This window comes from Nomascus leucogenys, chromosome 19, assembly GCF_006542625.1.
Source record: "Nomascus leucogenys isolate Asia chromosome 19, Asia_NLE_v1, whole genome shotgun sequence".
NCBI classification, from domain to species: domain Eukaryota; kingdom Metazoa; phylum Chordata; class Mammalia; order Primates; family Hylobatidae; genus Nomascus; species Nomascus leucogenys.
The window spans coordinates 69,734,956-69,750,039 of NC_044399.1; the positions used below are offsets into that span (position 1 = coordinate 69,734,956).

At 56.0% G+C, this 15,084-nt stretch overlaps 1 protein-coding gene across 1 annotated transcript; it reads left to right on the forward strand.

The window, feature by feature from the left end:
• The first annotated feature begins 149 nt into the window (after positions 1–149).
• Positions 150–15,060, forward strand: LOC100582770 (arachidonate 12-lipoxygenase, 12R-type). Its single transcript, XM_030800257.1, has 15 exons — positions 150–570; positions 1,627–1,831; positions 6,692–6,773; positions 6,903–6,995; positions 7,099–7,221; positions 7,499–7,602; positions 7,908–8,080; positions 8,278–8,421; positions 10,527–10,730; positions 10,977–11,063; positions 11,376–11,545; positions 12,004–12,125; positions 13,940–14,040; positions 14,381–14,551; positions 14,749–15,060. The coding sequence occupies exons 1-15, from the start codon at positions 424–426 to the stop codon at positions 14,926–14,928; spliced, it is 2,106 nt and encodes a 701-aa protein (XP_030656117.1). The 5' UTR covers positions 150–423; the 3' UTR covers positions 14,929–15,060.
• The last annotated feature ends 24 nt before the right edge of the window (positions 15,061–15,084 follow it).

The window sequence follows — 15,084 nt, forward strand, 5'->3', positions numbered from 1 at the left end:
AAGATCTGGGGGCCCCACCCTGCCCCCTCCTGCAACTTCCCTAGGGCCCTGGCTCAGGCTGGACTGGCTCCCCCACCCTGAAGGCGCCTTCATCCACGGCATCTTCCATCCGCCCTTTCAGAGGCAGGCCGAGTGCCCTGCCTGCTCCCAGAAGGCTTGGAGCCCAGACACCTGCTCACCCACCACCAGCTGGGCCCCGCCCGGGCCTGCCCGGCACGCACCCCGGCCGCCAAGGGCAGCAGCTTTTCCAGGATTTGGCCGGCAGGCCCAGTCACCCCACCTCGCTACCTCACCACTCCACCTCAGAGGCCAGCCCTGTCCACTCCACTCTGTGCCTGGCTTCTCTTGCCTGCCTTGGGCCTTCGTGTGGCCCGTCCACGGTGTCTGGGACTGAGTGCCCCTCTTGCCTCCTGAAGAGCAGCCATGGCCACCTACAAAGTCAGGGTGGCCACAGGCACCGATCTCTTGTCGGGAACACGGGACTCCGTCTCACTGACCATTGTGGGGACGCAAGGAGAGAGCCATAAGCAGCTGCTGAACCACTTTGGGAGAGACTTTGCAACTGGGGCGGTAAGAGTGTGTGTGTGTGTGTGTGTCTGTGTGTGTGTGTGTGTGTGTGTTGTGTGTGTCTGTGTGTCTTTGTGGCCCCAGGAGGGGTGAAGGTGCGCAGGGGGAGCCAGGTGAGCCGAGCTTGGCCAGGATAGGCTGGAGAGTCGAGGCACAGCTCTGAAGGCAGTGGGCTTCACCAGTGGCTCTAGACGCCTTGTCCAGAGCTGGCTTCCAGCCCTCGCCCATGTCCCAGATCTCTGGGCCATCCTTCTCCATCCTGCTCCTTCATCTCTAACCCTTTCAGGCATTCCTCATCTCCCTCCCCATCCTTTTCTTCTCTCTCCCTCTTCCTCAGCCCTCTCTCCCTGTCTCTGCCTATTCTGCATCTCTCTTTTCTCAATCCTTTCCACCTGCTTTCCTTCCCCTTCGCTCTCCTCCCCTTTCTGTCTTACCCCCTCTCCCGCATCCCGTTCTCTTCCATTCTCAGTCACTCTTCCTAATTCAGCTGCCTCCTAACTGTCTCACATTTGCACTGGATTCTCTGTGACTTAAAATGGCATCAGACCAGCCTGTCTAGTGGAAGGCATGCTTTGCGGGCCCTCAGACCTGATTTTGAGTCAGACCCAGCCACCTGCTGCTATGCGACCTTAATAGGTCACTCAATCTATGTGGCCATTCTGAATATCTGCATCTTCATTGATGAATGGGAGAAGGAGCTGGCTGGACCTCTCCCCACTCGAAAACTGTAGAGTGGTACCCAAGTCCCCAGGGGTCTGAAGGGTTCCTGCAACCTCAGGTGCCTGGAGAGGGGAGTGGGAGAAGACAGGAGCTGGGGATGGAGAGAAGGAGGGGCTGGAGTCCTACGCAGCCCTGGGTAGAGGGATCTAGTAGGAGACCCCCAAGCTGGAGAAGTCAGAAGGAAGCTCAACGATCAGGTCAATATCCTGTCTCTCCGTCAGTCCAGGGAGGTGAGCATTGCACAGCACGAGCAGGGCCAGGGTGAGGGGCCAGAGGGGTGGGCGGCCTGGGAGCCAGGGTGAAGTCCTGCCCACTCAGCCAGCCTTGCATCCTGCTTAGGTGGACCAGTACACCGTGCAGTGCCCGCAGGACCTGGGTGAGCTCATCATCATCCGCCTGCACAAAGAGCGGTACTCCTTCTTCCCCAAGGACCCTTGGTACTGCAACTACGTGCAGATCTGTGCCCCCAACGGCCGTATCTACCACTTCCCCGCCTACCAGTGGATGGATGGCTACGAGACCCTGGCACTCCGGGAGGCCACAGGTAAGCCCTCATCACCCTGCTCCATCCTGTGACCGTGAGGCCTCTCGCTCCAGCCTGCTACCCTGGCATGGCACCCAGGCTCCCATCAAGCCAGAGGGAGGCCCAGCCCCACCAGGGACTCCTGGGCTCTTCTGCCACTGTCACACATTTCCCTCAGTCAGTGCTGCTGCCCTGGGCTCAGCTTGGGGCTGCACACTGGAGGAAGATAGGTGCCTGAGGCCCGGTGGCTACCCTCAGCATTCCCATCTGGCAGCAGACAGCATTCCCAGAGTGCGCTCCCTGCTACGTCTCCAGCCCTCTCTGACTCCAAAAGATGCCCAGCCACTCTAAAAAGACCCCTTGTGATGCTAAGTACAGGCTCAGGACTCTCACAAGAGGCCAATCATATGCGCTCCAACAAGTCTCCCTGTTACTCCAGCAGGATTCTGTTACTATAACAGGATGCCCCATTATTCCAACCAGCACCTTGCTATCCCATTTAGAAGCCCTTTGAGTTCAACAGGTCTCCATGGTACTGTGATCTTATAATTATGACGCCCTGGCTTTCTTTTTTTGACAGAGTTTCACTCTTGTTGCCCAGGCTGGAGTGCAATGGCACGATCTCGGCTCACTGCATCCTCCACCTCCCGGGTTCAAGCGATTCTCCTGCCTCAGCCTCCTGAGTGGCTGGTACTACAGGCGCGTGCCACCACACCAAGGCTAATTTTTGTATTTTTAGTAGAGATGGGGTTTCACCATGTTGGCCAGGCTGGTCTCGAACTCCTGACCTCAGGTGATCTGCCTGCCTCAGCCTCCCAAAGTGCTGGCATTACAGGCATGAGCCCCAGTTTTCTAATTGAGCATTTTTAGACGGATGGGATGTTCTATTGCTCCAAAGGACTCCCTATTTTTCCAACAGGACACCGTATTTCTCTAACAGGATGCACTGTTACTCCAAAAGGTCCCCCTTAATCCAGTAAGGATCTGTCCAGTAGAGGCTCTGTTATTCAGATCGACTGTCAGGGTTTCTCCAAGGTTAAGGCTGGCTAAGGCTGCCCAGTGGTTTTTCCAGTTGCTTGGTTACTCCCATGGGAGAGACACAGGACCTGAGTGGCTGAGCTCCTCGCACCCACCCCTGCCAGAGCCCCTTGTGTGGTGAGCTGGGCTCAGCTTCCTAATTTGTGGCGCTGCATGGGGACTGGAGGCCTGTCCTCTCTTATCCCCCAGTTCCACCACCTGAGTGTCTGTTGGCTTCCCTTGAGGTGAATGGGAGGGAAAGGCTGAGCTGAGGACACCCAGGGCCCGAAGCCCCATCCTCCCTGCAGCTGACGACCTCTCTTCCGTTTCTCACCGCCCTGTGCTGGAATCTTCCCCCAGGAGTGGGGAACAGGGCCTGAGCTGGGGAAAGGAGAGGCCAGGAAAGCCTGGGAGATGGTGAGCATGCCAAGGGGAGGGTCTCACTGGGGACACAGAGCATCTTCCTGCAGTGACAGGTCTGGGTGACATGGAAGCAGGGGACAGGCAGGGTGACGCTGGTGGCCAGGCAGGAATGGGGTTGGGTGGGGCCGCTGCCACGCAACAGGACAGGGAGACTTGAGTCACCCATAGGGCCCTCAAAGGAGTGAGGCTCCCGCCCTGGGGATGAAAATGAGCTGGGTCTCTGGGTTGCACAACTCCAGGGAGCACTGTTCATCCTGAATACAACATGAGCTGAGGCAGGTGGAGGAGGGAGACGGTGGCGAGGTAAGGGCCTTGAGGGGAAATGATGGGCTGCAGGCCAGCCTGGGGACCACCAGCCAGGGTGCTGGAGGAAGATGGACTTGGACTTGGGTCTCAGTTCTTCCGCTGACTAGCTGGGCATTTGGGCACATTTCCAAATTCTTTTTTTTTTTTTTTTTTTTTGAGATGGGGTCTCGCTCTGTCGCCCTGGAGTGCAGTGGTGCAATCTCGGCTCACTGCAACCTCCGCCTTCCAGGTTCAAGTGATTCTCCTGCCTCAGCCTCCTGAGTAGCTGGGACTACAGGCGTGTGCCACCACGCCCGGCTAATTTTTTGTATTTTTAGTAGAGACAGGGTTTCACCGTGGTAGCCAGGATGGTTTGGATCTCCTGACCTTGTGATCTGCCTGCCTCGGCCTCCCAAAGTGCTGGGATTATAGGTGTGAGCCACCGCACCTGGCCACATTTCCAAATTCTTCTAAACCTTGGTGCCCTCATCTGTAAAATGGAGATAACAACAGAACCTACTTCAAAGTTTGGATGTGAGAATCCAATAAGATGACATCTGAACGGAGTTTGTTTGTTTGTTTGTTTGTTTTTGAGACAGAGTCTCGCTCTGTCACCCAGGCTGGAGTGCAGTGGCATGATCTCAGCTCATTGCAACCTCTGCTTCCTGGGTTCAAGCGATTTTCCTGCTTCAGCCTCCTGAGTAGCTGGGATTACAGGTGCGCGACACCACACCCAGCTAATTTTTGTATTTTTAGTAGAGATGGGGTTTCACCATGTTGGTCAGGCTGGTCTTGAATTCCTGACCTCATGATCCGCCTGCCTTGGCCTCCCAAAGTGCTGGGATTATAGGCGTGAACCACCGCACCTGGCCTGAACGGAATTTTAAAAGGCTTAACAACTGTTGGTGGTCAGAAGCAGCCTGCTATGGGGCAAATCCAGCCTTGTCCCCACGTAATACGTAATAGCGACTGTTTCTCCTTGTGAAATGGGCATGGGGATACAGTCCTTTAGCTGAAACTGCTGACTCCAGCGGTGTTTTGAAATTTGGATTTTATTGAGAAGCTACATACACATGTATCTGTACACACGTGTGTATGTTTATATAAAATATGTATGTGTGTACATACGTATCTTCATCTATAAATCTATATCACACACATACCCCATATATTATGTGCTATATCTACCACAGGGCACCCCAATCAAATATACTAACACTTCCCAGTAAAAACTATGACAGTTACACTCAGTGAGTTAAATACAGATTGTATATAGCCTCAGGGAGATTCACAGCAGGCTTTGTCAACCAATGAATTTGTTGTGGAACAAACAGACAAACAAACTTGATTTCCATAGCTTTCTGTACTTTGTGGTTGTGGAGAAGGGGTCACCAGCCTATAGTAATAGTCACCTGCCTCATAGGGTGCCTCTTAGGCTTGAATTAATAAAAGTAAAGTGTCTACAAAGTGCCTGGTGTTGGGGACCAGCCTCAACACCACCTGTAGGGTACCCAAAGTCCAGTGGTGACGAAGGAATGAGAAGAGACAGGTTAAGAGTGCATAAAGAGTGGGGGCCAGGGGGGCAGCTGCAAAATGGAGGCTGCAAAAGGCCCAGAGTTCTGGTCTCCACACTACTTATTGAGTACAATCGCTTAGATCTAAGAAGCAGATGTTCAGGGCGAAACAGTGAAAGGGAGGCAGTACGTCATAGGCGTAATCTATAGCAATAGTGGTTTAAATGAATCTCCTTTGTGCTCAAACAGCATATCTTTAACTTATCGGAGAGCAGCTAGTGGGAGTGGGCTTAACTAGGAGCCTGCACGTCTGTCCACATTCCAGATTGCAAAGGAGTGTCTTTCTCCTTGAACACAGTGTTTATAGATAAGACAGCAGGTTACGCTCAGAGCATGGGAACACAATGGCGATAAGAACGCTTTCCTCCTCAGAGGTCTTTTGTGACTTTCCACAATGTATTGTCCCATATTTTTATGGCCAGTTTATACAGGCACCCCACAAGCCCTTTTCCCAACACCTAGGACCTAGTAAGTGCTAAACAACTGGCAGTTATTAATATTTCAGTGGTATATACCCAAAGGAAAAGAAATCAACATATCAAAAAGATGCCTTATTTATCGTGGCACTATTCACACTAGCAAAGATATGGAATCACCCTAAGTGCCCTAATGGATGACTGGATAAAGAAAATGTGGCATATATACACAGTGGAATACTATTCAGTCATGAAAAAAATGAAATCATGTCATTTGCAGCAACATGGATGGAACTGGAAGTCATTAAGTGAAACGAGCCAGACCAGAAAGTCAAATACCGAATGTTCTCACCCATAAATGGGTGTTAAAAAATGTGTACACATGGGCCAGGCGCGGTGGCTCACGCCTATAATCCCAGCACTTTGGGAGGCAGAGGCGGGCCGATGACCTGAAGTCAGGAGTTCGAGACCAGCCTGGACAACATGGCGAAACCGCGTGTCTACTAAAAATACAAAAAGTAGCCGGGCATGGTGGCAGGCGCCTGTAATCCCAGCTACTCGGGACACTGAGGCAGCAGAATCGCTTGAAGCCAGGAGGCAGAGGTTGCAGTGAGCTGAGACCGTGCCATTGCATTCCGGGCTGGGTGACAAAAGCAAGGCTCCATTTCAAAAAAAAAAAAAAATGTGTACACATGGACATAGCAAAACAATAGACAATGGAGACTCTCAAGGGTGAGAGGATGGGAGGGGGTGGATGATGAGAAATTACTTAACGGGTACAATATACGTTATTTGGGTGATGGGTATCCTAAAGCCCTAACTTGGCCACTATGCAATCCATGCATGTAACAACATTGCTCTTCTACTCCATGAATTTATAGAGATAAAAAATATTTCAGTGGGTCTAGAGGAGGGACTTTTTGCAGCAGCAGAGCTCAGCTTGAGGGTAGAGCAAGAGGAAAGAGGGTGGGTCCATGATTCTTTTATCTGATATTTCTGGACAGGACGCACCTTCACTCTCCCAAGGTGAGCCTTCCCACTCCTTGGTCATGGGCCCCCCCAGAGCCGACCTGGGGCACAGAAGCTGAACTCCTGCTTCCTGAAGTGGGCAGGGGTGGGCAGGGGCAAGGGTCAGCCCTTGAGTCCCCTCCTTGGTCTCCCTACAGGAAAGACAACAGCAGATGACTCACTCCCCGTCCTCCTGGAGCACCGAAGAGAGGAGATCAGAGCCAAGCAGGACTTCTACCAGTGAGGGGGCGGGTGGCAGAGTCTGGGCGCCCAGCAGGGGTCCAGGGAGGTGGGGGACAGTGATGGCTCTGGCCCTTTGCCCTGGGGTGGTGCACGGGCGTGAGGGTCACATCTCGGTTTCCCTTGCAGTTGGCGAGTCTTTCTTCCTGGCCTGCCCAGCTATGTGCACATTCCCAGTTACCGCCCTCCGGTCCGGAGGCATCGCAACCCCAACCGGCCTGAGTAAGGACCTGAAGCTGTGCTGGGCCCCTCCCATGGTTTTCCCCTGGGCGCCTGCCTCCTCCCCGCCCCCTGGATCCCAGTTGCCTTGCGCTTCTCCCCACAGGTGGAATGGCTATATTCCGGGATTCCCAATTCTCATCAACTTTAAGGCCACCAAGTTCCTGAACTTAAATCTCCGCTACTCCTTCCTCAAGACGGCCTCCTTCTTCGTCCGCCTGGGGCCCATGTGAGTGCGTGTGAGTGACGGGAGAACGAGGGCTCCTGCAAGGACTGTCCCTCTCCCCCAACCTTGGCAGCCTCCAAGACAGCCCCAGAGGTTAGAATGGCCAGGAAGGCAGAGGGAGCTGAAACGCAGACCCAGAAAACCTGACACATGATCCCAGAGGCCTAGAGATGCAAAGATCTTGAGACATGGGACCCAGAGACTTTGCGACGCACAGACCCTGAGACCCAGAGACCTGGCAGCCCCTCTGACGGCCTCTCCCTGGAATCCCATCTCCTAGGGCACTGGCTTTCAAAGTCCGCGGCCTGTTGGACTGCAAACATTCGTGGAAGAGGCTGAAGGACATTAGGAAAATTTTCCCTGGCAAGAAATCTGTCGTCTCCGGTATGGAATGGGGCGTCCCGGATCGAGCAGGGGGAGCCAGGTGGTCTCCCGCGTGCTAGGCGGGCCCCCCACGTCGGGGCAGTGGGGCAGGAGAGGCAGTGGGGCAGGAGAGGCAGCGAGGCGCGCGCGCGCCCTCTGGCGGCTTCTTGGAAAACGTCGCCCCGGGCTCCTCCGGCCGCTCGAGGCTGGGGGCTTCGTTTTCCTCCCCAAGTCCTCTGGGTGCCCATGGTCTTCTTCTGTCCCATGCCTCTCCGTCCCCGAGGGGGGCCGGGCCGCCTTGTGACGCCCTTGCGCCGTCCTCGCAGAGTACGTGGCCGAGCACTGGGCAGAGGACACCTTCTTTGGGTACCAGTACCTCAACGGCGTCAACCCCGGCCTGATCCGCCGCTGCACGCGGATCCCAGACAAGTTCCCCGTCACAGATGACATGGTGTCTCCATTCCTGGGCGAGGGAACGTGCTTGCAAGCGGAGCTGGAGGTGAGGCCCGCTCCGGCGGAGACCCCGGCCCTCCTCCTGGCCTCCCTCTCGGGCGTCCCCGTCTCTCCCCCGCTCCGGCGCCCGCGCCAGTCCCAGCCACGCCCGCACCCCCCGTCCGTGTCCCCGTCCCACCCCTGCCCCTGGTCGCCAGCGCCCTGTGCACCTGCCTACTCGCCACCCATCGCGGCTCCCTCCAGAAGGGGAACATTTACCTGGCCGACTACCGCATCATGGAGGGCATCCCCACCGTGGAGCTCAGCGGCCGGAAGCAGCACCACTGCGCCCCCCTCTGCCTGCTGCACTTCGGACCCGAGGGCAAGATGTTGCCTATCGCCATCCAGGTGCCTGGGCTGCAGGCGGCGCTGCCGCTGAGACTCTGTGTGCGCGAATGTTCCTCCGAGTGTGCGCGCGCTTATGTGAGCGTGTGGACCTGTGTGTATTCAGCCGTCTCTCGGTATCCTCGAGAGATTGGTTCCAGGACCTCCCCGGGATGCCAAAATCTGCAGATGCTCAAGTTTCTTATATAAAATGTCCCAGTATTGCCGGGCGCGGTGGCTCACGCCTGTAATCCCAGCACTTTGGGAGGCCGAGGTGGGCGGATCACGAGGTCAGGAGATTGAGACCATCCTGGCTAACACGGTGAAACCCCGTCTCTACTAAAAATACAAAAAATTAGCCGGTCGTGGTGGCGGGCGCCTGTAGTCCCAGCTACTCGGGAGGCTGAGGCAGGAGAATGGCATGAACCCAGGAGGCGGAGCTTGCAGTGAGCCTAGATCGTGTCACTGCACTCCAGCCTGGGAGACAGAGCGAGACTCCATCTAAAAAAAAAAAAAAAAGTCCCAGTATTTACATATAACTTACACACATCTTCTTGTGTGTTCGGATCACAGGCGTGAGCCACCGCGTCCGGCCTGGGCACATTTTTCTAGTTCATACAAAAGCCCGGTATGGGCTGGGAGCAGCTCAGGTTTGTATGCCCCAATAGGCTTAGGTGTAGATGCAACTTGCAAGGCTCAAGGACCACCTTGGTAGTTCCCCGTCTCTCACCTGCTTGCTGTCTTGGTCCCCTCAGGTACAGAAGTACAAAGTGCGCTGCTCAGCGGAGCTGGGTGAGCTCTTGCTGCTGTGTGTACACAAGGAGCGCTATGCTTTCTTCCATGTTGCACTCCTGGGCTCAAGCGATTCTCCCGCCTCAGCCTCCCAAAATACTGGGAGTAGTGAGCCACCTCGCCCGGCCCTCTTGTGTATTTTAAATCCTCACTAGGCCCGGTGTGGTGACTCACGCCTGTACTCCCAGCACTTTGGGAGGCCGAGGTGGGCAGATTACCTGAGGTCAGGAGTTCAAGACCAGCCTGGCCAACATGGGGAAACCCCATCTTTACTAAAACTACAAAAATCAGCTGGGCATGGTGGGGGGGTGGTGCCTGTAGTCCCAGATATTCAGGAGGCTGAGGCAGGAGAATCTCTTGAACCCAGGAGGCAGAGGTTGCAGTGAGTGGAGATCGTGCCACTGCACTCCAGCCTGGTGACAGAGCAAGGCTCTGTCTAAAAAAAAAAAAAAAGAAATAAATCCTTTCTGGATTACTTATAGTACCCAATACAATACAGTGTAAATGCTATGTAGATAGTTGTTACACTGTATTGTTTAGGGAATGACAAGGAAAAAAAGTCTGTACATGTTCAGTAGAGACACTTTTTTTCCCAGAATATTTTCCCTCTGTTGTTAGTGGAATCCACCAGTGTTGAACTCATGGATACGGAGGGCTGGCTATATGCCCCTATGTGTGTGCATCTGTGTGTGCATGTATATGTGTCTGTGGAGTGTGCTTGCTTCTTTGACTTCATCCATCCATCCACCTGGAAAACCAATCCCTGAAGGGGGTCAGGTCCCTGCTGGAAATACTGAGATAATTAGACTGGTCTGGCAGAGGAAGGAACTAGGTGTTTCCTTCCCAGAGGTCCCCCCGAGGGTCATGTGCAAGTTAGAAAGAGGCTCCCTCTGGGTGGATGGGCCAGAGCCCCAGAGCCTGATGCTCCTGGCTCCTTAGTGGAACAGTGTAGGCTGATTTCAGTGACCTGCCTGCCCCCTGAGGGGCTAGGAATCCTTGTGCAGTGCAGAACCTACGCATCTGAATGTGGTGGAGGTGTGGCTGAAGTAAGGAAGTCTTGCCAGAGGAGGCAGCTTGTGAGATGGTTCTTGAAGAATAAGTGGGAGCTGCCAGGTAGAGACAGGGGCGAGAGGAAGGTACTGCATTTGAGCAGAGGGAACGGCAAGATCAAATGTGGGGAGGGAGGAAAGGCCCAGGGGTGCTCAGGGGACCAGTGGGACCGGAGCTTGGGAGTGTTTTTACCTTCTCATACTCCCTTTTGCCCCCTTCCTGCGGTGGGGACTTTATGTGTGTGGGTCTCTGCCCTCACCTAACCCTTTCTCTTTCACCACCCCTAGCTCAGCCAGACCCCTGGGCCGGATTGCCCCATCTTCCTGCCCAGTGATTCTGAGTGGGACTGGCTGCTAGCCAAGACATGGGTGCGCTATGCGGAGTTCTACAGCCACGAGGCCATCGCCCACCTGCTGGAGACCCACCTCATTGCCGAGGCCTTCTGCCTGGCCTTGCTGAGGAACCTGCCCATGTGCCACCCCCTCTACAAGGTATGGGCTTGGGGGAAGGGGCCTCCCCCAGGCATCATGGCCCTCACCTGGCCTCGGAAAGTCCCCAGGCCAACTGAGCAGTCAGAGAGACTCCAGTCAGCCTGGGGGGCATCTGGGAACCACGAGAGAGGGCTTGGCATAGGGACTTCCCAGAGTGAGCAGATCTCATGTTACAGAAATGGGGAGCTGAGCTCCTTTGGGGGCCACTTCAGCCCTCTCTCTTCATCCTCCTTGCTCTCCCCACAGCTCCTCATCCCCCACACCCGATACACCGTCCAGATCAACAGCATTGGCCGGGCTGTTCTCCTCAATGAGGGGGGGCTCTCTGCCAAGGTAAGACTTCTGCCCCCAACCCCAACGAAACATTTGCTTTCCTCTGGCCTTTGCAGTTAGACAAAGAGCAGGACTTCCCACTTGCCTTTGGGTCATCATGAGGGGGCATGAAGGGAGGGAACTCGATGAAGTGGGTTCTCCTGTCTAGAAAGGAGCAGAGGCGGGACTGGTGTGCTGGTCCAGAGCAGGAGAGTTCCTGGAGATGGGGTGGGCTGGGTCGGGGGTTACAGGGGCACTTACTGGGATCCTAGAGGACCTGAAGGGGTGCCAGGGATGCCCGTCTGGCTCCAGGATCTGCCTCCTCTCTCACAGGGCATGTCCCTGGGCGTGGAAGGCTTTGCTGAGGTGATGGTACGGGCTCTGTCGGAGCTCACCTATGAAAGCCTCTACCTCCCCAATGACTTTGTGGAGCGTGGGGTCCAGGACCTGCCTGGATATTACTACCGCGACGACAGCTTGGCGGTGTGGAATGCACTGGAGAGGTGAGCTCAGGACAGCAGTGGGTGGCTCTCAGGGTGGACACCCTGGGATGTTGGAGAGGGTGTGGGGAGCTTCTAGATAACTGAGTGTGGGTCTGATGTCATCCAGGGGCTTGGCCTTGGGGAAGGGGCCTGGGGTCTGTGTGTCCATCACACCTACACCCTCAGCCCAGCAGGCTCCTTCCTTGCTTGGGTCCCCAGCCCACCTCTGCTGGCCAGATCCCTTCTGGGATCTGAGACTCCTGTAGGCCTTGCCCATCCCTTAAAAGGGAGTGCTCTGGGTGTGTTCTGGCCTTGCCAAGCCACCCTCTCCACTTCTGCCCCACAGGACTTGCCCTCCCACAGGCCTGGGGCAGCTCTGGGGCCAACTGAGCTCAGGGCACCCTGGGGGAGGTGGGAGAAGCCTGGCTGAGGAGTGGGAGGGGAGGAGGATCCAAACTGAGGCCCTGTCCCCTGGTCAGGTATGTGACTGAGATCATCACCTACTATTACCCGAGTGACGCCGCCGTGGAGGGTGACCCGGAATTGCAGTCCTGGGTGCAGGAAATATTTAAAGAGTGCCTCCTTGGGCGGGAGAGCTCAGGTATGGGCCTGGACACCTGGGCAATCGGGGGAGCTGGAGCTGAAGGGCAGCCCCCAGGCAGGTCTGCTAGGGCCCTCCTGGGCTGGATCAGAACATATTTTATTGTAGACTGAAGGAGACCAAATTGCTGCCCTAGGATTTTGACAAGCTCTTCTCTGGCCCCTGGAGCAGTGGCATCTCACAGAGATTGGGGAAGAAAACATGGCTGGCAATGGGTCCCTGTCTGAGATCAGGGGCTGTGGGTCATCTCTGCAGAGACCTGGAGGGGTCCCAGCCCCACCCCAGAAACAAATCTTTGTGGACTGTGAAATGGGGTATGAGCTCCAACAGGAAAGGGCAGGAGGCCAGGGAGCTGGCAGGGGGGAGCTGGCAGCTCCAGGAGAGGGGTGAAAGCGCCCTGAGGTCCTGCCACCTGGGTACACACTCAACAAATATCCAGTGAGCATCCACAATGCAACACTGTGCTGGTTATTGAAGAGGCAAAACGGAAAAAAACAGGTGGTGAAGGTGCCTGCCTTCAAGGAGTTCACAGTCTGGGGTGGCAGGTATTTCCCTAAAGTAAGTTGTGGGGAAGCCCAGGGAAGGTGCCTAACCCACCCTGGGAAGGGATAGTGGAGGGAAGATAGGGCAGGAGCAGCAAGCTAAGATCTAGCTGAGATCGAACTTCTTGGCTAACACCTAGCTAAGATCTGCGGGATGGAGAGGTTAGCCTCGAGATGACGCAGGACGGGAATATGTTCCGCACGGGAGCAGCATGTGGAAAGTCGAGAAAGCCAGAGAGAGCATAGGGAGTTCTTACTGTAATCACGTTCTCTGCAACTGGAGCTTAGGGTGGGACGTGGGGAGGTTCCCAATGGGCTGAGGCTGAGGCTGTGAGCAGCGGCCAGGCTGCACAGCCTGGTTAAGGGCCAGAGGGAGCCATCGAGGGTTTTGCAAGGAGATCAGACTTGTATGCTAGAATATCAGGCTGCACTGGCAGTCAGGAGACAGTTAGGGAAGCTGTTGTGTGTCCAGGAGGGAAGACTGGGGACCTGACTAGGGTGGGGGCTGTGGGGATGCCACAGAGAATTCCAGAGCTAGAAATGACAGGACTGGGTGATAGTTTGAGTTTGGTGGTGAGGGGAGGGGAGGGGAGGGAGGAGCCAAGGGCGACTCCACGTTTCAGAGTTTCGCAACTGGATAAATGAGGTATGTCACCCATTGAGCTGGAGGCTAACAGGAGGAGCGGTTAGGGAGGAAGATGATGGGTCTGGTTTGAATATGTGGGACTTTTGGAACCTGAGATCACCATGGTAACCAGGACACACGGGACAACAGGAAAGAGAAGCCAGCAGCTTGGTAGGGAAGAGGTGTGGGACTGAGAAATCCATCCGGAGTGGGCACAGAGTCCGGAAGGAGGTGATGGAGGGAGTGGAGGGCGGGGGTTGGGTTGAGTCGGGGCAGGACTCTTCCGAAGGAACGAAGGAACCCAGGGAAGCCTCCTGCCTCTCCCAACATCCCCAGGCCTGGGACCAGCGCGGCATCCCCAGGGAAACTGGAAGAGAGATCTGAGGGCCACAGGTTAGGCAGGGGCCAGGAGCAGCCCTGGAGGACTTCTGGCCAAGGCCTGCAGCCCTCCGTCCCCAGCCTTATGATCTGGATTAGGGGAGATGGGGTTGCTGCCACAGGAGGGTCACGCAGGCAGGATGAGGGTACGGATGCGGCAGCTTGAAGCTTTTGCAAAACGGTGAGAGCGGGGCATGGTGGCGCCCTCTGCCGGGCAGCCAGTACTAGGGCACGACTGACGTCGCCTGGGCTTTTCCCCCGCCGGTCAGGCTTCCCCAGGTGCTTGCGAACCGTGCCTGAGCTGATCCGATATGTCACCATAGTCATCTACACCTGCTCTGCCAAGCACGCTGCTGTCAACACAGGCCAGGTACCGGTGCTCTCACCAGCCCAGGCCCAGCCCCAGGCTCAGACCTTCTAAATTTCGTCCGTGCCCCAACCTCAAATCCAGCCTCAGCCATAATCCCTGGTCCAGCCTCAGCTTGTTCCAGCTTCAACTCCAGTACCAACGGAAACCGAGCCTCAGCCCCAACTCTCAGCCCCAGCCCCCCACCCCCCACCCCGCCCGCAGTCTAACCAACCCAGCCCAGCCTCAGCGCCAAGGGCGGGGAGTAGAAGTCAGCGACTGGAGGGCGGGTGGTCAGCGCCTGGCGGAAGGAAACTCCTGGGGTACTCTTCTACCCAGACCCGCGCCTCTATCCCACCTCCAGATGGAGTTCACTGCCTGGATGCCCAACTTCCCAGCGTCCATGCGGAATCCACCGATTCAGGCTAAGGGGCTGACCACTCTGGAGACCTTCATGGACACGTTGCCAGATGTGAAGACCACGTGCATCACGCTACTGGTGCTCTGGACCCTCAGCCGCGAGCCTGACGACAGGGTGCGAGATGGGGTGGGGGACTCTGAGCACAAGGAGGGGGCCAGGAGGCGGGGAGAGGGGAGGACAACTGGCGGCATCAAGAGGGGAGCAGGGAGTGAGAGGCCACTGAAACCAAAGGGTGGAGGGGCCAGGGCCACCGGCAGGAGGAGGGGGTGCTGGCCGGCCCTGGTCCCAGCTGTCGAGCTCTCTGCCTGCAGCGGCCCCTGGGACACTTCCCGGACATTCACTTCGTGGAGGAGGCCCCGCGGAGGAGCATAGAGGCGTTCCGCCAGCGCCTGAACCAGATCTCACACAACATCCGCCAGCGCAACAAGTGCCTTCCCATCCCCTACTACTACCTGGACCCGGCGCTGATTGAGAACAGCATTTCTATTTAGGAGCGCGCTTCCCGTCTCTTCTCTCCCCATCCTGTGCCCTGCTATTTTCAAAAAAACAAAACAAAACAAAAACCACAAAAACCTCAAAGACCAAAACACCAAACAAACAAAAAAACAGAAAACCCTCCTTTCCCTGGGTCTGGCTGTGAGTGTGCG

Coding starts and splice junctions, on each gene's coding strand:
- LOC100582770 (XM_030800257.1), top strand. CDS start 424: ATGGCCACCTACAAAGTCAGGGTGGCCACAGGCACCGATCTCTTGTCG. Junction 1,832..6,691: donor GGCACTCCGGGAGGCCACAG/GTAAGCCCTCAT, acceptor GTCTCCCTACAG/GAAAGACAACAGCAGATGAC. Junction 8,081..8,277: donor GCTTGCAAGCGGAGCTGGAG/GTGAGGCCCGCT, acceptor GGCTCCCTCCAG/AAGGGGAACATTTACCTGGC.